This window comes from Myxocyprinus asiaticus, chromosome 34, assembly GCF_019703515.2.
Source record: "Myxocyprinus asiaticus isolate MX2 ecotype Aquarium Trade chromosome 34, UBuf_Myxa_2, whole genome shotgun sequence".
NCBI lineage: Eukaryota > Metazoa > Chordata > Actinopteri > Cypriniformes > Catostomidae > Myxocyprinus > Myxocyprinus asiaticus.
Window position 1 is genome coordinate 26,181,274 of NC_059377.1, and position 24,225 is coordinate 26,205,498.

General features: G+C 37.2%; 1 protein-coding gene across 1 annotated transcript in view; it reads left to right on the forward strand.

Annotated features, from left to right (window-relative positions):
• The first annotated feature begins 3,387 nt into the window (after positions 1 to 3,387).
• LOC127425214 (organic cation transporter protein-like) overlaps positions 3,388 to 24,225 on the forward strand; it is a 28,297-nt gene continuing 7,459 nt past the window's right edge. The window contains exons 1-7 of the mRNA XM_051670934.1: positions 3,388 to 3,900; positions 6,075 to 6,178; positions 6,592 to 6,746; positions 8,199 to 8,367; positions 21,044 to 21,158; positions 23,377 to 23,489; positions 23,607 to 23,818. Coding sequence (XP_051526894.1) covers positions 3,562 to 3,900; positions 6,075 to 6,178; positions 6,592 to 6,746; positions 8,199 to 8,367; positions 21,044 to 21,158; positions 23,377 to 23,489; positions 23,607 to 23,818 — 1,207 coding nt within the window. The 5' untranslated portion in view covers positions 3,388 to 3,561. The remainder of the gene's footprint in view (positions 3,901 to 6,074; positions 6,179 to 6,591; positions 6,747 to 8,198; positions 8,368 to 21,043; positions 21,159 to 23,376; positions 23,490 to 23,606; positions 23,819 to 24,225) is intronic.

Genomic DNA, 24,225 nt, shown 5'->3' on the forward strand with positions numbered 1-24,225 from the left:
GGAAGGTCGTAAGTGTCACAAAAATCTGGTCACTCCTAAAATGCCAGAACTCTCTGCTGCTCGTCCCTTACCAGTGTCCTTTTTGGTTGATGTATAGATGGTGTTAGACCATTTACTGTAACGGTGAGCAAAAGACAGGATAAGTGCTACTCACTACAAGGTGTATCCACCTGGATCTGTTATATATGACATTGACACAGAATCATTTCTTATGGCTCCACTACATCAATTTATTACATGATCAGGGAAAGTCCTTTGAGTTTATATCTGATCAGGCCACTAACTTAAGAGGCAGGTGCAGGGATTTCCTTCCAATTTAACCCTTTACAAGCACCTTAGCTTGGGAGTGGCAGGGAGAAGGAAATCCATTCTGTCAAAGACAATATACAGTGAAGTACTGTCCTTGTATAAGTGGAAGGAATACTCAATTCTATGCCTCTCTGCTATGTGTTTCAGATGTCTTGGATGTGAGTGTCGCCTGTTTCCAAGCTCATTGTGTTACCAGAAGTGTTTGCTGATACACTCAGTATAGGATTTTTGCAGGTTGTTCAGTTTACTTCATCTAAAAATGAACTTAAGCAACATAATTCTAGAACATTTTGTCACAACTTGATTTCATTGCGTTCTATTCAAAAAAATGTGTCAAATTTAAGTTTACTTAATCCATTTGAGTTTGGACTACATCAATACTTTTTGCAGCATTGATGAAACTCGGCAGGGGATTTCCATTTCACAGTATGCTCTGCACAAGACTGGATGGGGTGAACAGATGTCGAAATTAAGTTTTATTTTATGCATTTTTAAGCAAGATGAGAATAGGAGGAGAATTTGTTCACGTTTAATGTTCTGTTATATTGGTATTTTAAAAGACTTGCTTGTTAGGCTGGAGTTTTGGGGGTTACCGTTCACTGTAAACCCTAATGATCAAAATAATTACTTGTTTTGAGTAGGTAAAAATTAAATCATACAAATTAGTTCAAATAAATTAACCATGATGAGTATTTAGAACTTTCTCTTTCTTTTGAGTTCATGAAACTGACACCTTTTAAGTAACCTGAGTTGTTTTGTGTATGATGAACTTGTCTCTTTAAATTTACAGGAACTTAAACTGAAACTGGGCAGGGGTTTTATATTTCCCAGCATGCTTTGTATGGCACACCACAGGGAGAGTAAATGTTCAAATAAAGTGTTATGTAATGTTTCTTTGTGTAAGATGAATGAAAAGGGGAAGATTTGTTTGTGTTTAATGTTTTGTTGTGTTATTTAAAAGAGTTTCTGTTATGTTGGACTTTTGGGGGTTACCATTATGATGAATAGTGGATCTTGAGATAAGGTTTAGAACTGATATGAGTTTAGAATGTTTTAAATTGTTTTACTCAGTTTTTATGATAGTTAAAGCATAGTGTGTCCAATTAGCAGTACTATCTAATTCTAGCTAGGAATAGCCAGGTTTTCTCTACTTGAAGTTGAAATTACTTTTTAATTTTGAGTTCAGCAAGAGTTAAAGTTAAATGCTGTCAAAATGTATGAGTTAGCTACTCAATATTTCAAATAAAGAGCAATTAACATGCATGTGTAGTACAAAATTAAAATCTAAAAGTTCTATTAACTTAAAAAAAAATTATGTAACTGATTTTGAGTTCTGCTAACTTAAGGTTTACAGTGTTATGCTGAAAATTGGCACTTGTGTTAAGGTTGAGGATGGACTTTCAAGTTCAAGTGATGTTTGATTCGAGTTTGATTCGAGTGCTGCTTAGCTCTATAAACAGTTGCTATCAAACTGACAGTGGAACAGTTTCACTTTTCTTATACATGCTCACCTGGCATATACTAATGATTAATAATATAACTTAAGTTGGATCAACATGAGAAAATTAATTAAATTACATTAGACAAAAATATTAGTAAATTTAGTTTGATGAACCAAATAAAGTGGTTAAAACTACTATTGATTTGACCCAATCCAACTAAATTATGTTGGCTGAATGAAATTGACTTAATCTGAATGAAAGAAATTCAGTTGCTTGTAAAAACTTTCTCAAATTCAATTAAGTAAGGGTAATGACTTAATTTTTTTTTTGAATGAATAACAGGTACTAGATTTCTAATTTGATGAACAAATTAGGGGAGGCTATTTCTATAATTCTATACTAAAGTTCTATACTTTAGGGACTCAGTGTCCATGCTGTTTATACATGTGTATGCATTTTTGAGCATATATATTGCAATAAATAACTAAATCATAGAGTATCAGGGCAGGCCTAATACAGTTGTTAGTTAAACTGTTTGCATTATGATAATTGTTGTAGTAGTCTTTATTTTTTACATCTACTATCTCTATTGATGGGTAGGTCCCTTTGAACAGCTGCTTGGATTTAAAGCCTTTTTATACTATTCAACTGCTTCAATAATTGTTACCATTTCCTCAGTGATATGGGCATATATTTATGTTATTTGTGTACTGAATTCATTTTTCATTGTATTTTCCTATCTACACAAGCAGTGTTGTTATTCAATGAATACACAGAATTAATAATTTGCAGGTTCAAAACCAATACTGTTGTGGAAACTGTTGTCATTATCATTACTCCCTGTACACACACTGACAGATGGAACACACAACTTTCATTACAATAGCCAACTCATTAATTTTGCATTAATGTTGCATTGGTTTTTAAAAACAAATTTATGCACACTTTAAAGATTTTAAATGATCTGGCTATAATGACATTTAAAAAAAAAGAAAGAAACAAATCTTTCAGGAATGCATGCATGCTTTTGTTACTTGAAGTCAAAGTCATCATATCTGTTTTCTTGTTTTCAACCGGAGGGTGTTTTTCCCGTGTAAGGTGCAGCGGGGTCGCGTGGGACTAATTTACACAAAGCTTTGATCTACAGTCTCATTATGCGTGTCCCATTTAGACTAGGACTTCACCGCAGGCTTAGCTCATGATCAAATATGATTTTTCAAACTCATTGCACTGTAGTGCACAAATAATGTTTGCCTTTTTATTTCCCTTAGATTCTGGCCGAATGGGCGAAAGCAGTACACAAGCTCTCGATCCATTCCAGTCGACGGGTTGTTCTGCTCCAGCCTTTCTAGTTGTTTCACGATTTTGTAACAAGCTAAGCGCGCGTGTGTATGTTATGTTCGGTGATACAGTATCTCAAAAGCAAAGCAATGCTCTGTCGCGAAGGATGGGATGGCTTTCTGTAGCTAGTACCTGTTGGTTTTAAAGTTGTTTTTTTTTTATTATTATTATGATTATTTTATATATATATCCGCATCTTTTCCGTGAACGGGTGCAGAACAATTATGTTTGCTTCTTAGCTTATATTGTTATGGAGGTTTTACAAACCAAGCAACAACAACAAAGAATTGCACGCGCTGAATCTGCGTTAACATTTGTTTTTGATCTCTGTGCGCTTTCCTCAAGATGAAAATTGTATGATGGTTTTTATCTTATGTGGTTCTGGAGGCTAGTATTGACAGAGCTTGACTTTTCAAGTGAACACTGTATTCTGATCGGGGTATCAGACTTATTTTTCTAAAGATCGGAAATGAATTTCGAACAGCTGTTAGACACAATCGGTGGGTTCGGGAAATACCAGAAGCTTTTGTATGTGTGGATATGTCTACCGCAGATCTTTCTCGCATTTCACATGATGGCGAGCGTCTTCACAGGCGCCACACCACCGCACCGTTGTCGGGGTTCACGTGTCGAGGACTGGTCACTTACCGGCCACAATCGTTCAAATGTGAACTTGAGCATCTCCCTCCTGTCTGGGCATGCGGACTCGTGCGCTTTCATTTCAGGAGAGAACCAAAGTTCACGTTCAAGTTGTGAGACAGGATGGGTGTATAGCCTCGATATCTTCGAGAGCACCACAGTCACTGAGGTAACACATTGTTGGGTCGGTCATTCACATTGTTTAATTACACTATAGCTGCAAAGAGGAGCATTCTTCAGAACTGCAATTCAGTGTGAGCTTTGCAACTTTGCTCAGGTCTCTTGTAATTAAAAAAATAAATAAATAAATAAAAAATGTTGTGATTAAATATTTTTACAGAAAAAACTGTAGACCGCAATTTGTTAATTTATGATACATGTCAGTGCCAAATAAGGTTGACTGAGGTGATAAAAATTAGAAACCCTAATAAGTTGAATTAACTCTAATTGATTGAGTAAACTTGTTCCCTCAAATGAATTGAGTAATTGCGTCTCCAAAACTTGTGTAATTAAGTTCACTTAAATTGGTGATTAGATAGAAGGCTACTAGACGCACTTAGACTTAACTCAGATTTGCTATTGCATAAATGTTGTTGTTTCTACTAAATAATTTTAATTGAATGGATGCAAATTTAGGTCATACAATAACACATCTTAAAAAAAAAGATAAAAGATGTTAACTGATTCTAGATCAATCATTAAATTTTTTCACAGAATTGCATAACACCTTAACTTCAGTTGCACATGCACAAGCAGAACAGAGATGGTGTTTACAGGGTCAAACTGACTAAAGGGGACGCAGATCACTGTAATGGTGACATCACACGAAACAACGATTTGTAACAAAACAACATTAATAATACTACAAAATAGCTAAAACCTCTATGAATTCTCAATACAACTATTTAAATGCTTTGATCAAGGAAACATAATTAAATAAGTCAAGTGCAAGGCATTATAGGTATTCCCCATAGTTTGAGTTATTAACACTTAATTTCTATCTAAAAGATAGATAAAAGTCTATGGATTTTTAAGAAAAAAAAGTTCAAGGAACATAGATATTTAAGATTTGAGCCCAAAACTTGACATTTCCAGTACTGTTTAATTAAGTAGCTGTAGCTTTTCTTGCACAAAATGTTTTACAACTTTAAAAATGTCATGCGGTGAAACCAGCAAGTAAAATTTATTTAAATACTTTCCTTGCACCTTGAAGACATGAGAGTGTACACAAACATTTTCAAACATATTTTTCAAGGTAAAAAAAAAAATATTATTTTACTAATATCATGGATTTTTGAGTCAAGAATATCAAGAGGTTTACTCAGGGTTACTCCATGCGACCTGAACAAAAATGTACCTTTTCATAAAAATGTCAAAATATCAGATTTAAAAAAAAACTTTACACACAGCCTTGAGGGTCTAAAGGGGTCCTTGCTGTTGTCCTTTTCTACTTATTTTTTTTATTATTATTATTATTTTTTTTTTTTGGCCACATGACAACAAAATGGCAAACTACACATTGACACATGACTTTGATTTGGTGCACACAAGATTTTAATATTTAATATTATATTAATAATAGAAAAAAATTCACTGCTTATTTTTTAAAGAAATATTAATAAAAGATTATTCTGCACAAATATTAAAATGTAAAAAAAATTAATGATACTGATTTTGTATTTATTTATTTTTTTTACTGTCTCTGAACTGTTACACCACATGACATTTTTTATTTTAAACAAAGGTACAAAGGTAACAATGTGGACTGTCTCATTTACTGTAAAACATAGCATGTAAATAAAGTCTTAAATAAGTATCACTAGCTACCACAAATTGACCGATATTCACATTTTAATTAATGACTAAAGGACATTAATTCAGTCTTTGGCATCAGACATATACATACACAGCCATATTATTGAAACATTAAATATTGATTCATTATCGAAACAGTGAACAATCTGATTTACTTAACTTGCAGGAGAAACAGTAATTTAGTTACACATGAACCTGATTGTTTCTGTTTCTGCTGTTACTACCCTTGACCCGTGAACTCTTAAGCCTTCTCCCTTTCTATACCCCCTCCTCCCTTTATCTAATTAGGAAAGTCTAAATTTACAACAACAATAAGCTCACAAGACATTGAATCCCCACCTCGTCCCCTCTATTTCCCATTTGGATGCACTTATTGAGTACATACATCCTTAAACATATCTAAATAAATGCCATACTGCATATAGCCCATCTGCCATGCATTATGTCACTGAATGTTTTATTTTAAATAATTGTTAATGAACTTTTTAAGGACTAATATTTGTATTTTGTGCATGTTTATGTGTGCAGTGGGATCTGGTGTGTGACAAGGCAGGTCTAAACAGTCTGGGTTCCTCTGTCTATATGCTGGGACTACTTGTGGGAGCTGTTGTGTTTGGAGCTATGGCAGACAGGTACATTACCACACTCATATTTGTGCTTTGTTTACTCAACCTTAAACAACCTTTGTTTCTTTTCCCATTCAACTCTTTCTGCGTTAAATTTTCATTGCACATTTTCATTAAAGACATTTTTAATGTCGTGTATATACCCCAGAGATATTTATGCATTCATAGAAAGTATATACACTCTACTGTATTACATAATGTAAAGTGGTCTGTATACTTGCATTATAAGTAAGGTGAATTCGGGTAAATTTACCTAAATTCACCCTGTATATCATTTTATCACAACCTCTACTGTAATGGTCAACTATAAAAAAAGACACCCATCCATTCTCAAACATTTTAGCATTTCAAAATTTCTCATCAGTTCTCTCTCTTTCTCCCTTTCTCTCTTTCTCTCTCTCTCTCTCTCTCTCTGTAAGGTATGGGAGGAGGTTTGCCATGCTCTTGTCTTTAGCCCTTCAGACAGTGTTTGGTGTGGCTGCTGCCTTTGCTCCAAACTTTCCTGTTTATGTCACCCTGCGCTTCATCATAGGAACATCAGTCTCGGGCGTGATAATCAATGCTTTTGTGCTAGGTGAGCCCCAGGGTACCTCAGATGAACTATTTAGCCATTAATATACAAGAAGACCTTAACTGTAACCATATCCATTTCCATGTTTTAATCTAATATATTTGATTGATCATGCGCTTTCCCATTAAGCTGTTCTTTGGAGAAAAAAAGAGATGATAATCAGGTGTGCTAACAAACATTTACTAATGATAAAGGATGAGTAGAGCTTTGAGTGGCATGATTGAAGATCTATAGGTTGGTAAAACAAAAGGTTGCATGTTTGGATGACCCTTGACCTTGGTCATTGTGCGCTTGAGCAAGGCGCTTAACTCCAGTTTAAAGATGAAAAATTGTTCCAGCAATTAAGTTACTGTAACTCACTTTGGTTAAAAAGCATAGTCTAAATGACAGGTAACTTAAGTCTTAATTACATGCTTAGTCTTTTTATATTATCCAACACATCCAACCTCTTTTGCCATTACATTCCCTTGCACTGTATGCACTACACATGTATGTGTGTATGTATGTATATATGTGTATAAATATATGTATGTACATATATATATATGTATATATGTGTGTATATGTATGTATGTATGTATGTATGTATGTGTGTGTGATATATATATATATATATATATATATATATATATATATATATATATATATATATATTGTCCATTGTGTATTCTATATATATACTTTATTTTCTTTTAAATATTTTTTAATTCAATTTGTAATTATTTTTTAAAAGTCTTGTTGCTGTTTTGTATTGTTGTGTACTGGAAGCTCTTGTCACCAAGACAAATTCCTTGTATGTGTAAGCATACTTGGCAATAAAGCTCATTCTGATTCTGATTCTGATCTCTTAAGAATTCGTCAGTATTCTTAGGTAAAGAGTGGTTGTAGCATGTACATTTTTTTAAGTTTGTATAGGCAAATATACCTACACTATCAACAAATGGACAGCTTCTAAATCATTTTATTTACAGTATATCAGTTTTTTAATATTATATGTAATTAATTTATTGTAAATACAATAATATCAACCCATCAATTCAATAATCTAGGAACCTCAAAGTGTTGTAAACCTTTATTTAGGTTAATGTTTTAGATGCTGTCCATAGGTTGATAATGTTTTTTCAGTCTCAATCCAAATGGACAAAAATGTATTTGTACACTTTACATATGAATACATGTGAATATGAATGAGATTATAAATTCCATACTGAGCTCCTGCTCACTAATTTAATCTCTTTAGAAATCTAGTGGCAAAAATAAAAAGTAGGGCATTTCACAGCATGATTAACTGTACCACAATATGAAACTGAAACATATAGTTACTATAGTAGCCAACAGTAACCAACTCCCCCCTCTTCTTTGCCTTAGACCTAAACACCCTAGATTTAGCCCTTAAACCCTGATCCCAGCCAGCCCTAAATTCTTAAAACCTCCCCTCCAACCCCTCTTTCTCAGGCACAGAGTGGACCAGCACACAGAGACGAATGCTAGCAGGCATCTTCACAGACTACTTCTTTGGTTTTGGCTACATGCTGCTGGTGGGTGTGGCCTATCTCATCAGAGACTGGAGAAAGCTACAGCTCGCAATCTCTGTACCAGGCTTTCTCTTCATATTCTATATCTGGTGAGCCAACCCAAATACATGTGTTATATGCTAGTTATAAAACAGTTATAAAATCAGTTGTGATAGTATGCCTCCACACCTCTATACGATCTGCTGTTACCTTCTCAACATTCAAGAACCAGCTGAAAACACATCTGTTCCGCGAGCACTTAACCAGCCCACACTAATTGCACTTACCACTGCAATTAATGTACAGGAAAAAAATCCTTGTCTGTCTCTTTCTTCTGTGCTAGCATCTTTACTACTCAAGCCACTGTGAGAACTTGGCAGTCTTATACTGCAGATGTTGTTAAACTTTGTATGGCAAATTGCTTGCTATGTTTCTCATTTGTAAGTCGCTTTGGATAAAAGTGTCTGCTAAATGACTAAATGTAAAATGTAATCAAGTCACATGGGAAATCTACTGAATATGAGTTAATTGTTCTTTCCAACTGTTATCTTTTAGTAACCAAATACTTGAAATGTTTTTCAGCATCAAATACTAACATAACACGTATTAGAAGTGAGAACTGTTTGAAAAGAAAAACACAATCATTATTTATTACTACAGGATTGTTTTGATATGTTCGCTTATTAGAACTCAAATAGTGTTTTTCATTAATTTTTTAATTTCAAAACCTGCTCATTATTTATTATTGCAAGCTTAGTTTGATTTGTTCACTTATTGGAATTTGGAACATAAATATTTTCTGTTATGTTAAAAAAACTATTACAAAACATGTTAATTATTTTTTTATGTTTTATTTTTTTTTTTACTTTATCCCCTTTTCTACTAATTCCCACTACTTACTAGGTACTCATGGTGGCGCAGTTACTCACCTCAATCCGGGTGGCGGAGGACAAGTCTCAGTTGCCTCCGCTTCTGAGACAGTCAATCCGTGCTTCTTATCACGTGGCTTGTTGTGCATGACACCGTGGAGACTCCCAGCATGTGGAGGCTCATGCTACACTCTGCGATCCATGCACAATTTACCACGCACCCCATTGAGAGCGAGAACCCCTAATCGCGACCACAAGGAGGTTACCCCATGTGACTCTACCCTCCCTAGCATCCGGGCCAATTTGGTTGCTTAGGAGACCTGGCTGGAGTCGTGAGTTCAAATCCAGGGCGTGCTGAGTGACTCCAGCCAGGTCTCCTAAGCCACCAAATTGGCCCGGTTGGTAGTCAGCGTCAGTACTCGCTGAGCTACCCAGGCCCCACACATGTTAATTATTTATTATTACAAGCTTATTTTGATATGTTCACATATTTGAACACAAATATTTTCTAATGTGTTAAAAAACAAAAAACATGTTCATTATTTATTATTACAAGCTTATTTTAATAAGCTTTAATAAGCTTATACTGATAAGAACACAAATATTTTATACTGTGTAAAAAAAATACAAAATTTGTCATTATTTATTATTGCAAGCTTATTTTAATATGTTCAGTTATTAAAACACTAATAGTTTCTGTTGTGAAAAAAAATTTTTTTTTTTTTTATTTTTCCCCTTTTTTTCTCCCAATTTGGAATGCCCAATTCTCAATGTGCTTTTTAAGTCCTTGTGGTCACGTAGTGATTTGCCTCAGTCTGGGTGGTGGAGGATGAATCCCAGTTGAGACCCTCAACCCACGCATCTTATCACTACAAGCTACGGAGACATAGCGCGTGTGGAGGCTTCACACCATCCACCGTGGCAACCATGCTCAACTCATCACGTGACCACATTATGGTGACCACAAGGAGGTTACCCCATGTGACTCTACCCTCCCTAGCAACCGGTCCAATTTGGTTGCTTAGGAGACCTGGCTGGAGTCACGGAGACCTGGCTGGAGTCACTCACCCTGGGATTCGAACTAGCGAACACCAGGGGTGATAGCCAGCGTCTTTACCACTGAGCTACCCAGGCCCCCACAAACATGTTTATTATTTATAATCGCAAGCTTACTTTGATATGTTTGATTATTAGAACACAACTATTTTGTTGTTAAACAAAAAAACATGTTAATTATTTATTATTACAAGCTTCTTTTAATATGTTCACTTATTAAAACACTAATATTTTCTGTTGTGTAAAAAACATGTTCATTATTTATTATTACAAGCTTATATGTTCCCTTAATAGAACACATATAATTTCCTATGTGTAAAAAAACCCCACTATTTATTATTGCAAGCTTATTGTGATATGTTATTAAAACACTAATATATGTTGTGTTAAAAAAAAAAACATGTTCATTATTTATTATTTCAAGCTAATTTTGATTTGTTCAGTTATTAGAAGACAAATATTTTCTATTGTGTTTAAAAACAAAAAAGCATGTTCATTATTTATTATTACAAGGTTATTTTATTTTAGGTTTAGTTAAAAAAACTACAAATATTATTATTTATCATTGCAAGCTTATTTTGATATGTTTGATTATTAGAACACAACTATTTTGTTGTGTTAAATTTTTTTTAAATTATTTATTATTACAAGCTTACATGTTCACTGTAAAAAGTACTCTGTGATAACTACTTAAAAAAAAAAAGGTATGGGAACAATATTACACATAATATTTTTAAGAACTTTTTAAGCTTTTTTTTTTCTTTTATGAAAACTCTTTAATTAAATCATGTGAAGTTACCCAAATTGTTTAGTATTTAAGGCTAGTTTTTAAAATGAAACCTCCTCAATTAAATCATGTGAAGTGACTTAAATTAGTATATGACACATGATGAATTTTAACATTATGTGTTTATTCTACTAATAATATTAAGCTAATTTACAGATTTTTGTAATATATTAATATTAAAAGTCTTAATATAATAAAAGTGCGGGGGTCACATGATGCCATGCAAGGATCGGACGTGTGAACGGCGAGCTCTGCGCACTTTGCTAGTTTTAATACTTTTAATGACATAAACCGGTGAGATTTGATACACTCTGTTCCATAACTGTTCTAGGAGGATAATATGTCAAAGAATTCAAAATCCAAGGGCTCTGGAGACATTAAAAGACACTTAAGTGCTCAAGCTGATGTCCCTGAGCAGGCCGCAAGCCTGGGAATCGATTTAGTTGGGGAGGTGTGGGAAATGCGGCGAGAGATTCTGAACATGTCGGCAATGCTGATGAAGGTCATCGCTGACTTGGAGGATTTTGCTGTGATATGTCGATCACTCACTGCCATGGAGGCAAAGTTCACTGATGTGGTTACTAGAGTGGGGGATGTCGAGAAACGGATCGATTACCTGGAGTTATCAGAGAGGGAATTATCTACTAATCCGCTAGCGACCAAGGTGGATTTGGAGCGTGACTGGGAGAAGTTGGAGGACATGGAAAACCATTGCCAGCGAAATAACGTCCGTATCGTTGGAGTTCCTGAGGAAGTAGAGGGACAGGATTTGCTGAAATTTCTGGATGGGCTCTTTCTGAATCTGCTCGACATAGCAGGCCATAAACTGGAAATCGAGCGAGCTCACAGGGTTCCTGCTCGGCAACCCGCGGAGGGAGACAGGCCCCGATTAATTCAAAATTTCTGAGATCAACCGATAAAAATCTTGTGTAACGCGAGGTGAGGAGTAAAGGAAGGCTTTCTTGGAAGAACCACAGCATTTTCTTGTTCCCAGACTTTGTGAAATGCAGTTGCGATTTGAGAAACGTGATCAGTTCAAGGAATGCAAGAAACTTTTACATCAACGGAAGGTTGCTTTTGCACTGATATTCCCGACAAAATTGAGAATAGATGCTAAGGATGGCCATAAAACATTCACATGCCCACAGCAAGCGATGTCCTTCATAAAGCCAATGGTGTGAGTAAGTCATCTTGCTGTACTCACGTTGCATCCGAGTGGGCCGGCTCACTGAACATACGCTTGACAGTTTGAGAATCTACGCGCTCTTTTTGTGCTGGTTCCGCCTAGCGGCTGGAGTTTATTTTGTAGAGTATCACACCTTCAGGACAGTTTTATGGATGAATCTACATACTCTTTGTGCTTATTCTGCCTATTGGCTGGAGTTTGTTTTATAGATTATCTTTTGCTGTGTAATTCTGTCTCACAAAATGTGTGTAGAAACACTGGACTTGAGCAATCCGACGGCAAAGTTATTGCGGGGGTTCTCGTAGGCGTGCATGGACTGTTTGAGTTTGGAGGGACGGACGCCAGTTGGCGCTGTCGTGCGTGGGGTTAATGCGTACGTTTTTCTTTTATCTGTTTGTTTTGTTCTGGGGGATGTTCGGGCTTTGCTTGTTGCGCTAATGTTGGAGTGTGATCTTTATAATCTTGTTTTTGACACACAATCTATTTTTTCTTATATGTCAAAATGTCAAATGTTAATATGAGTGGATTGTCTCTCTCCATGTGGAATATGAATGGGCTGGGGCACCCCATAAAAAGAAGGAAGGTTATTGCTCTTCTTAAGCATAAGAAATATGATCTAGTTCTTCAAGAAATGTATCATTCTCCGCAGGAAGCTGAAAAATTCAGGAGGATATGGGGTGGGCATGTTTTCTATAGTGCTGGCTCGAGTAAGAGCATGTGAGTCATTACGCTGATAAGTAAACATCTACAATTCAAATGTCTCAAACAGAGTAAAGATAAATTAGGAAGAGTCATTATTGTTTTGCTGAAATTAAGGGGGGAAATTCTTATATTGGCTAATATTTATGCACCTAACGCTGATGATCAGGGCTTTTTTATAGATCTTGAATGGATGCTGCAAGCCGCTGGCACCTCTCATGATATAATATTGGGAGGAGACTTTAATCTTTTGATGGACTCAGTCCTTGATCATAGTGAAGCAAAAGTGTGCAAGCCCCCTAGAGCAACATTGACACATTGATAGGATGTGTAAATATCTTGGTCTTACAGATATTTGGAGACATTTGAACCTTTCTGGGAGGGACTATAAAATAATTTTCATCAGTCCATAAGATTTACTCTAGAATAGATTTTTTCTATTTTTTATATCTACAGGTGCATCTCAATAAATTAGAATGTCGTGGAAAAGTTAATTCATTTCAGTAATTCAACTCAAATTGTGAAACTCGTGTTTTAAATAAATTCAATGCACACAGACTGAAGTCGTTTAAGTCTTTGGTTCTTTTAATTGTGATGATTTTGGCTCACATTTAACAAAAACCCACAAATTCACTATCTCAACAAATTAGAATATGGTGACATGCCAATCAGCTAATCAACTCAAAACACCTGCAAAGGTTTCCTGAGCCTTCAAAATGGTCTCTCAGTTTGGTTCACTAGGCTACACAATCATGGGGAAGACTGCTGATCTGACAGTTGTCCAGAAGACAATTATTGACACCCTTCACAAGGAGGGTAAGCCACAAACATTCATTGCCAAAGAAGCTGGCTGTTCACAGAGTGTTGTATCCAAGCATGTTAACAGAAAGTTGAGTGGAAGGAAAAAGTTTGGAAGAAAAAGATGCACAACCAACCGAGAGAACCGCAGCCTTATGAGGACTGTCAAGCAAAATCGATTCAAGAATTTGGGTTCAAGGCATCAAGAGCCAACACGCACAGACGTGTCAAGGAATTTGGCTACAGTTGTCGTATTCCTCTTGTTAAGCCACTCCTGAACCACAGACAACGTCAGAGGCGTCTTACCTGGGCTAAGGAGAAGAAGAACTGGACTGTTGCCCAGTGGTCCAAAGTCCTCTTTTCAGATGAGAGCAAGTTTTGTATTTCATTTGGAAACCAAGGTCCTAGAGTCTGGAGGAAGGGTGGAGAAGCTCATAGCCCAAGTTACTTGAAGTCCAGTGTTAAGTTTCCACAGTCTGTGATGATTTGGGGTGCAATGTCATCTGCTGGTGTTGGTCCACTGTGTTTTTTGAAAACCAAAGTCACTGCACCTGTTTACCAAGAAATTTTGGAGCACTTCATGCTTCCTTCTGCTGACCAGCTTTTTAAAGATGCTGATTTCATTTTCCAGCAGGATTTGGCACCTGCCCACACTGCCAAAAGCACCAAAAGTTGGTTAAATGACCATGGTGTTGGTGTGCTTGACTGGCCAGCAAACTCACCAGACCTGAACCCCATAGAGAATCTATGGGGTATTGTCAAGAGGAAAATGAGAAACAAGAGACCAAAAAATGCAGATGAGCTGAAGGCCACTGTCAAAGAAACCTGGGCTTCCATACCACCTCAGCAGTGCCACAAACTGATCACCTCCATGCCACGCCGAATTGAGGCAGTAATTAAATCAAAAGGAGCCCCTACCAAGTATTGAGTACATATACAGTAAATGAACATACTTTCCAGAAGGCCAACAATTCACTAAAAATGTTTTTTTTATTGGTCTTATGATGTATTCTAATTTGTTGAGATAGTGAATTGGTGGGTTTTTGTTAAATGTGAGCCAAAATCATCACAATTAAAAGAACCAAAGACTTAAACTACTTCAGTCTGTGTGCACTGAATTTATTTAATACACGAGTTTCACAATTTGAGTTGAATTACTGAAATAAATGAACTTTTCCACGACATTCTAATTTATTGAGATGCACCTGTAAGTCCCTCATTTCATCTGTTGTTGATTGCTCAATTGGAAACATCTTAGTCTTGGATCACACCCTGGTGTGTTTAGAGGTGTTGCCACATATAGAGAAAAGGAAATCATATAGTTGCCTCTTTAATGTATCCCTTTGGCAAAATCCTGAATTCCAACAAATGTTAAAGGCCGAAATCAATGTTTATATGGAGACCAAATGGTCCTCGGTATCCTCGGTAGGCATGACTTGGGAGGCACTTAAGGTGGTTCTTAGGGGTCGGATCATACAGTATGCCTCATTCACCAAAAAATCCAAAGCACAAGAACTCGTGGAATTGGAAGGGAATATTAAAAGTGCCGAGGCAGAGATGAAGCACTGAAGGATGTCTAATGGCCTCAGAGAATTGACCGATTGAAATACAGATATAATACTGTTTTGTCACGGAAGGTGGAGTTTTGGCTATTCAGGGCAAGACAGTCATACTTTGAGTCGGGGGATAAGGCAGGGAAACAACTGGCTAGATATATAAAACAGAGAGAGTTTTTTCTGCCATTCCCTCAGTGAAATCTGCTGGTGGTGAAATATTGACCTCAGCCATTGATATTAATAATGCTTTTAAAGAATTCTATCTTGATCTTTATAGTTCCACATCTCTGTCTACTGAAGAGCATATTAGAAACTTTGTGGAACCATTAGAACTTCCTAAACTGACAGCTGAGCAAAAAAATTCTCTTGATTCTGAGATAATCTTGGAGGAGCTTGGTGAGGTAATTAAGGCCTTGCCTACAGGCAAGGCTCCAGGGCCAGATGGCTTTGCTGCTGAATTTTTTTAGATCTTGTGCTACAGAATTGGTTCCACTTTTCTAGAAGTTTATACGGAATCATTAAAGAATGGAAAGCTTCAGCCAACCATGACACAAGCCCGGATCAGTAGGATTCTTAAAAAGGACAAAGATCCAAGCGAGTGTAAGAGTTACCGTCCAATTTCCCTGACCCAGCTAGAAATTAAAATATTGTCAAAAGTTTTGGCTAACTGATTAAGTAAAGTTATGACATCTCTTATACATATAGGTCAGATGGGGCTTATTCGGGGCTGTAACTATTCTGATAACATTAGGTGTTTCATTAATGTCATGTGGGCAGTGGCGAACGATCAGACTCTGGTCGCTGCCATCTCGCTTGATGCCGAAAAGGCATTTGATATGGTAGAATGGGATTATCTTTTTAAGATTTTGGAAATGTACGGGTTCGGGAATACTTATATTGGGTGGATTAAGTTACTTTATAGACACCCGGTAGCGGCGGTTCAAACTAATGGATTAATTTCAGAGTATTTTATTCTTGATAGGGGCACCCGGCAGGGTTGCCCTCTTTCCCCCTAATTGTTTTGTCTTGCCCTGGAAACATTAGCAGCCGCGATAAGAAAGGAGGATGATTTTCCAGGGGTTGTGGCGGGAGGTGTGGCGCATAAGCTTTTGCTTTACGCAGATTATATTTTATTATAAAATAGACCCTGCTAGATCTATGCCATGCCTCCATAGAATTATTCATTCCTTTTCTAAGTTCTCAGGATACAGAGTGAATTGGTCTAAATCTGAAGCTTTGGCTCTGACAGCATACTGCCCGGTAATGGCTTTTCAGGTGGCGCCTTTCAGTGGCCCAAACATTGCATTAAGTATTTGGGTATTTTATTCCCAGCAAATTTGTGTGATGTAGTTAAGAGTTCATTTTGACCCTTTATTAAAAAGGTTTTTGAGCAATGTGGGTAGATGAGCTTCATTACATTTATCTATGACTGGGAAGGTTAATTAAAATGAACTGTATTCCAAAATTCAACTACCTGCTACAATCTCTCCCTATAGATGTCCCCCTCTCTTATTTCAAGCAATTTGATAGCATAGCGAAGTCCTTCATTTGGAATGGTAAACGTCCCAGATTACATTTCAGAAAGTTACATAGGCCGATTGAAAAGTGTGGGCTAGGCCTACCCAAGATTTTCTTTTTATTATTATGCATTCGGTCTCAGACATGTGGCACATTGGCCGCTTCCACCTGAGAGAGCCCCTCCATGGTTTTGTATTGAATAAGAAGTTCTTGCCCCTATTTCGCCATTGCAAAGCCTTTATATCAAACTAACCGAAGTTAAGTTATACCCCGTTATCTCGCATTTGCACTCGATATGGACAAAAGTGTCCAGAGTGTTTAATTCAGACATTTATTTAAATGTTGCCTCGAGCATATGGCTGAATGCAAAATTATGTATTAATAAATCCCTTTTTGCTGGACAGAGTGGATTGTGATGGAGATTAATATGCTCGATGACCTAGATGAGAGTGGAGTGTTGAGATCCTTTGAAAATATGGTTCAACATTTTGGGATTCTCAGGTCTCAGTTCTTTTGGTACTGACAGCTGCGCCACCTGCTCTGTACTACTTTTGGGAGTAGCATATACCACCCTAAAGCGGCAGATACTCTGGGAGTGGGAGTGTTTGGGGGGAAGGGTTATAATTTTATATAATTTGATTCCACATTTTCTGTTATGTCTATTTAAGTTGGTGTATGGAAACAATAAAAATTGTTGTATATATATATATGTATATAAATAATAAAAGTGCCATTTTTCACCACCTGAAAATATTTTAAATTATTAACTAATGTATTTATCAATCTTACTATCCCACTTAAAGCATTTATGAATTTAGATTTTAGACATATTCATAACTTATACAATGAGCTAAGAAAAAATAAAAATAAAAAATAGTGTACTGTTCTCATTGCATGCACAGATACAAATTAACAGCCAGCCACACTCCATCCATGAAATGCAGACGAGTCAGGATTCATCTCAGTTTATCAGTTTAATGAAATGCCAAGATGTAATCATGCATTTCATTAGAAGTAAAACTGTAAATAACAATGAATAAACAGAAAATATGAATTAATAAATAATCACAAATATAAATAGTTCTGCCACATGCTCAGTAAACTTGAATGTACACATTTGCACACTTAAGTTTTCCTCTTTATGCAGATCTAAGTGTGAGAGTAAATACAGCAATTTACTTGTAAATTACTATTATAGAAACATAGAAATGTCTTCAATACTGTTATGTTATACATTAAAGGGAATTAACCTAGCTTATATGCTATGGCAAACACAATGAAGAACTAATATAAAATTGTATTTAAACATCTTCATTAATACTCCTAAATATATGTTATGTGTTAAATAGTAGAGTGGGAACTCACAGACGATGCTTTCACAAAGGCAAGGCAAAACAAAGCATGGCTGCAGAACAGAATGTGCCACTGAAGAATTGTGTTCAACATTGAATTAACTTCCTTGCTACTGACATAACTTGATTAACTTCTTGGAGGGAAACATCGCTACTAGGGGGAGCCGATTCATTAAGGCAAAAATGAAATTGGGGCAAACCAACTAGTGTTACATCACATGCTAACAGGTTACATCATCAGCTCATCAGGATCTTCCACATAAACTGAGAATATAAAATCCAAAGAGGCATCCAAAATGTGCAGTGTTGGTGGTGCTCCAGAACTGGAATGAGCACCTGGTCTACAAGTTAATTTAAGAAATAAAAAGAAATGATAAATTATTGAGGCTTACCTTTAAGCATGTGTAACAAGTTCAAGGAATGAGTAAGTGGGAGACGTCGAATCCAAACTCAAAGGTAAATTTTTTATCAACACAAACACGTTCACTTGCATGCGAAACGGTGTAGCTTCAGATAAATCACTCAACAGGTAAATCACTCAACTCTTACTCACTCTGAGGTCTGGCCCCTTTTTATTACCCCCGTCTCTCACTGCGAACATTGAAACAGCAATTACCAGCAATTCATCTCAGGTGAAAACCCTTACCGCTTCCTCTCTTCCCAGTCGAACGCTCAACCACGCCCTCACCTCCACACATGCTTGACCGAATCTATTTAATGTCCAATCATTCGTACAGCTTGCTTAGTGTATGTGACATAAAAGCAGTGCCCTGATCAGTGAGGATTTATTTCGGAATCACCACTCTGAAGTGTGCCTCAACACTATGTGCTGAGATGTTGCGCAGAAGCACTGCTTCTGGATATCATGTTGCGTAATCCACCAGGATTAGCGCAAAGCGATGCCCACGTGCGTTCTGTTCTAATGGCCCGATGAGGTCCATGCCAATTCGCTCAAAGGGTACCTCAATCAACGGGAGGGGGCACAATGTACTTTTGGAGCAGCCGGCGGATTCACCAGCTGACATTCATGGCATGCGGCACACCACCGGCGAACATCCCCGTGAATGCCTGGCCAATAGAAATGGGCCATGAGACGGCTTAGTGTTTTCCCCTGTCCCAAGTGACCTGCCATCGGATTATGATGAGCTGCCTGGAATAACATTTTCTGACGGCTCTTTGGTACCGACAACTGGGTCGTATCTTCTTTCGTACGGGTGTCCTGTGTCACTCTATACAACCACTCTTTTATAACTGAAAAATATGTGCGTGCGATGCCCAGCTGAAGACCTTGACCATCAATCACTATCACTTGGTCAAATGCGTGCCTCAGTGTTTAGTCTCGTGAATGCTTCAACGGGAAATCCCCTTCCGGGAATTCCCTAAGGCTGGGGGAGGATGACACCTCACGGAGCAGCCGCAGATGGCCCAGGCCACACCTCCCAAGCCAGCGCTTTGCACATCCATTCACACATAACTCCTTCATTACTGTTCGAAAAGCCAGCCAATTAGTTCTCAAAATGAGCAGATGGGTGAGGTGAGGACTAACCACCACCTCAATATTATGCTTTTGTCCCCGGAATATTACTGTGATGGTCACTATAGGATAATAATGAATATCCCTGTGCACACACCTAAACTTCACCTGATTATATGTCTCTAGTGCTCTGTTTTGAACCAAGCATTGATGAATGGAGGTTTGATTACAACCTGAAACCACCACAGCTTGGTATGTACCCCCTTAATACTCACGGGTATTTGGTATGTCCCTACTCGATCGGGGGAGGTCTGTGGGGTGTCAGGGATCTGGGTCAACGCCTCCACCTCCACTGCTCTCGGACACAACCCGGCACTCTGCAACTCCAGCAGACCGGCCCAAGCCTCCCACCCACACTCGTGGCAGCGGACTCCTTCACCTGGGACAAAGAGAGGGGAGAGATGGGGTTTGTTGGAGCAGGGAACTTTCCTCCATTTCCGCAGAAATGGAACAGGACGGAAGGAAGTGGGGAGAGAGGACAGGGAGACATTAGAGGGAGAAAGGGCATGGGGCACGCCGGCCCCAAGATATGCTGCCAGATGGTCTTCCGCCAGCTGGACCGATTTGTCCAGCGACGCCGGTCGGTGGCACTGGACCCATTCGGCCGTCCCTTTCGGCAACCGGGAGATGAACTGCTCCAGCACCACCAGGTTGATGGCATCATCAGCATCGCTGTCCTCCTTGGCCAGCACTCACCGCCGGCAGGCTTCACGGAGCTGCTGGGCAAAGGCCGACCTTGCTCAGCGTAAAGGAACGGAAGCACTGGTGGTGTTCGTCTGGGCTGCGGCCAAACCATTGCAAAATGGACTTCTTCAGCACCGAGTAGTCCAGGAGGTTGGTGACTGGAAGTTGTTGCGCCACAATCTGGGCTTCCCCAGTCAGCAGCGACAGAAGATGGACCGCCCACTGTTCAATAATATTAATAAAACTAATATTTTTTTATACAATGCTGAGCCATAATTAAAAAAATTAAATATCCGTAATATTTATAAACGTCATGATAATTTTTTTAATCAAATTTACTTGACACCCGAATCACTTTTTACAGTGTTCCCTTATTAGAACACAGATAATGTCTATTTATTGGGACACAAATATACTATGTGCATGTTTGTAGATAAACCATATTTAAATATTATAAATTAGTTTATAGTTAAACAGGAATTTAAAAAAGTAATAATTTATATAAATAATTTATAATTAAACGTAAGGACATATTTTTTCAGCGTATTTAGCCTTACATTTGGCCTTAACTAGGCACAGAGACTCTGTGGTTGCCTTATAAAAGACTACATAAAAAGCAGTACTTAAGACTCTCTGTCACTCTCCCTCTCTGTATCACTGTCTGTCTTTGACTCCTTTGCTTCCTCTCCCTTTATCTCTCTGACAACATAAATTCTCCTTTCATTCTCCTCTTTTCCTCTTTCTCAGGGTTCTTCCACATTCAGCCCGTTGGCTCTTGGTGAATAACAGAAAAGAGGAGGCGATTGTTCTTCTACATAAGGCAGCTCTGGTTAATGGATGCACCTTACCTCCAACTGTTCAGGTATAACATACTCTCTCCTGGGCTCTTTTTCACTCTCTCTCACATACTTTTCCTCCCCCCTCTCTTTTTTACGCCTCTGGCAAAGTTTTAAAATCCCATAAAATCTCTGTTAGCTCTGTTAGCATCACCATGACAACAACCATCACCCACCCTTGGCAACCAGTCTACCAAGGGGGCCTTTGTTTGTTAGTCTCCTAGAAGTGATAGACTGAAGCTAGCAGTTCACATCACCAGGCCAACAAGGAGATGACTTTCGCATCATAAGGCCATTAAGGGGAATATACCAAGATCTCCCCCATTGTGCTTTAAGTATTAAAATTATATATTTTAAGTATTTATTTAAGTATTATAAAAAAAAAAATATTTCATCAATATGCCATAACAACGTTTTGTTTTCATCCATTTGTCTAATCACATTCATTTCTGGCACTTCTACTCAATTTTCACAGCTTCAACTTCGATTTCAAACATTAGTTTAAAGGGGTCATGACACAAGGAATAACATTTTCCCTGATCTTTTGACATATAAGAGGTCATTGTACAATAAAACACATACTGTTAATTTAAGAACTCAAACCTTTCTCCTCACTGTAAAAAGAGCATTTGATGAAACCAAGCTGCCAAAACATCTCGTTCTCTACTTCCTCCAAATTGTGATGTCTCACTGTGGTAGACATTTGCATCTAACCACCTCCACAACACCACATCAAAGCCTAATTTACTTTATCACTTCCTTAGCCCGCCCAGTATCAATGAGCAGTGACATGGCAAGTAGACTGTGCTGATCAATCAAGAGCAGAGAGCCAATCATAACAGTGGGCATTTACTGTCAAGTCTTAAAAGAGAAGCAGCACCAAAACCGAGAGTCAAAATGAGGGTGAAAAATGATTTGTGACTGTTTCTCGAACAAAAAAACTTTACTAATATTATAAGTGAACCTCAAGGAACATATTATAATATATATATATAAATATATACATATATATCTGTGTGTGTGTGTGTGTGTGTGTGATGACCCCTTTAATTACAATTAAACTTAGAGTGGTTGGATTGAGCGTAATCAGCTTAATGCTGTTTAAACTTATGCTAACTAGATTTCCCATCAGCACAAATAAATGCAGGAAAATTGTGCATTGATTTATTGTTTGCTGCTTTTACCATTGCTGTTGTTGTGTTTGTTGTCACTTTCAGTTATTTGTCATGTGGTGATTATACAGAGTTCTTGTTTTAAACCATTATTGTAATATGTGTGTTAAGTGTTGACTTCCATTTGTTTTACTTGAATATTGTAATTTATTGGCTCCTTAGAGTATTTAGATAAATTTTATGGGGTATTATTTGATGAACAATCCAAAATCAATCTACTCTGCAATATGGAGCTAAAATAATTAATAAAACCATTTTGAATTTATTTACTTACATTTTAAAGGCAGTAATTTAACTTAAAGGAATACTCCAGTTTCAATACAAGTTGAGCTCAATCGACAGCATTTGTGCCATAATATTGATTACCACAAAATAAAAAGAATATATATATATATTTAGACTTGTTATTTTTTTTTTTTATTAAAAAAAAAAGCAAAAATTGAGGTTACAGTGATACACTTACCATGGAAGTGAATGGGGCCAATTTCTGGAGGGTTTAAAGACAGAAATGTGAAGCTTATAATTGTATAAAGCACTTACATTAATTATTTTGTTAAAACTTGTGTATTATTTGAGCTGTAAAGTTGTTTAAATCATTGTTTTTACAGTCATTTTAGGGTTGTTGACATTACATCGTCATGGCAACGAAGTTGTAAAATTGGCTATAACTTTACACAGAAAAGGTTAGTAAGGGATTTTATCATAATAAAACCATGTAAACACACATATTATGTCTTGTGGCTATACTTTTGAAACACTGAGTATTTTAATATTTACGGATTGGTCCCATTCACTTCCGTTGTAAGTGCCTCACTGTAACCCAGATTTTTGCTTTTTTTTTTTTTTTTTTAAGAAAAAGAAGGACAAGTCAAATTAAATTTTTGTGGTAACCAACTTTATGCCGCAAATGCTGTCAATTGAGCTCAACTTGTATTGAACTTGGAATATTCCTTTAAGTTGAAGTTAGTATATATTGTCCATCTGGGAATGCTCAGTATGCACCAACTTTAACAAGTTGAAGTGTTTAATAAATTGTGTTAGAGTCTCTGTGTTAATTCATGGTATGTTTCAGCTATCACAGGTGGAGCGTTATGAGGTTCCACAAGAGCGGAGACAATACACTGCTGCTGACCTGCTTAGAACTCCACAGATGAGGAAGAGGGCCCTCATACTCTTCTACATCTGGTGAAATACATTTGAGTACAATTAATGGTGCTTTTGTATAGATGGGTTGATATGAAATACTTTTGGGAAAATGACAAATTGACACTGATAGATAAATTTTTCTCTCTGTTTCTCTAGGTTTGTTAATGTGTTGGTGTATTATGGGCTGTCTCTGGGTGTGTCTGACCTAGGGGCAGATCTTTACCTCACTCAGTTCATGTTTGGGTTGGTGGAAATTCCTGCTAGGTCTTTGGTGTTGGTCTTCCTGCCCTGCAGTCGGAGAATCCCACAGAGTGTGTTCCTTGCTGTGGGAGGTGGAGCATGTTTACTCACTTTTACTGTTCCTGCAGGTGACCAATCAATGACCAGAGGCTCAGTTCTTCTCTAGAATTTCTTATTTTCATTCTTTTTTCCCTTACTTTTTTCTTTCTTTCTTTCTTTCTTTCTTTCTTTCAGTACCCGATAGTGACAACATTGATTGATCATGACAATACAATAATTACGTGACTTGACATTTTTTTTCTACTTCAAAACATCATTCCTATTAAAATCCAGTAACGTAATACATAAGTGCCTCAATTTTAAGGCAGTGGCTATTTGCAAGTGCAAATAGTTTTTTGGTTAAAAATGAACAAATTGCCATTATTGATTAAGTACATAAACAATCATTGTTCAAAACAATGTCCTTATCTTACCCTGATTCATATCAGGGAGGGGGACGAATGGAAGACAGCTTTTATCACCCCAACAGGCCACT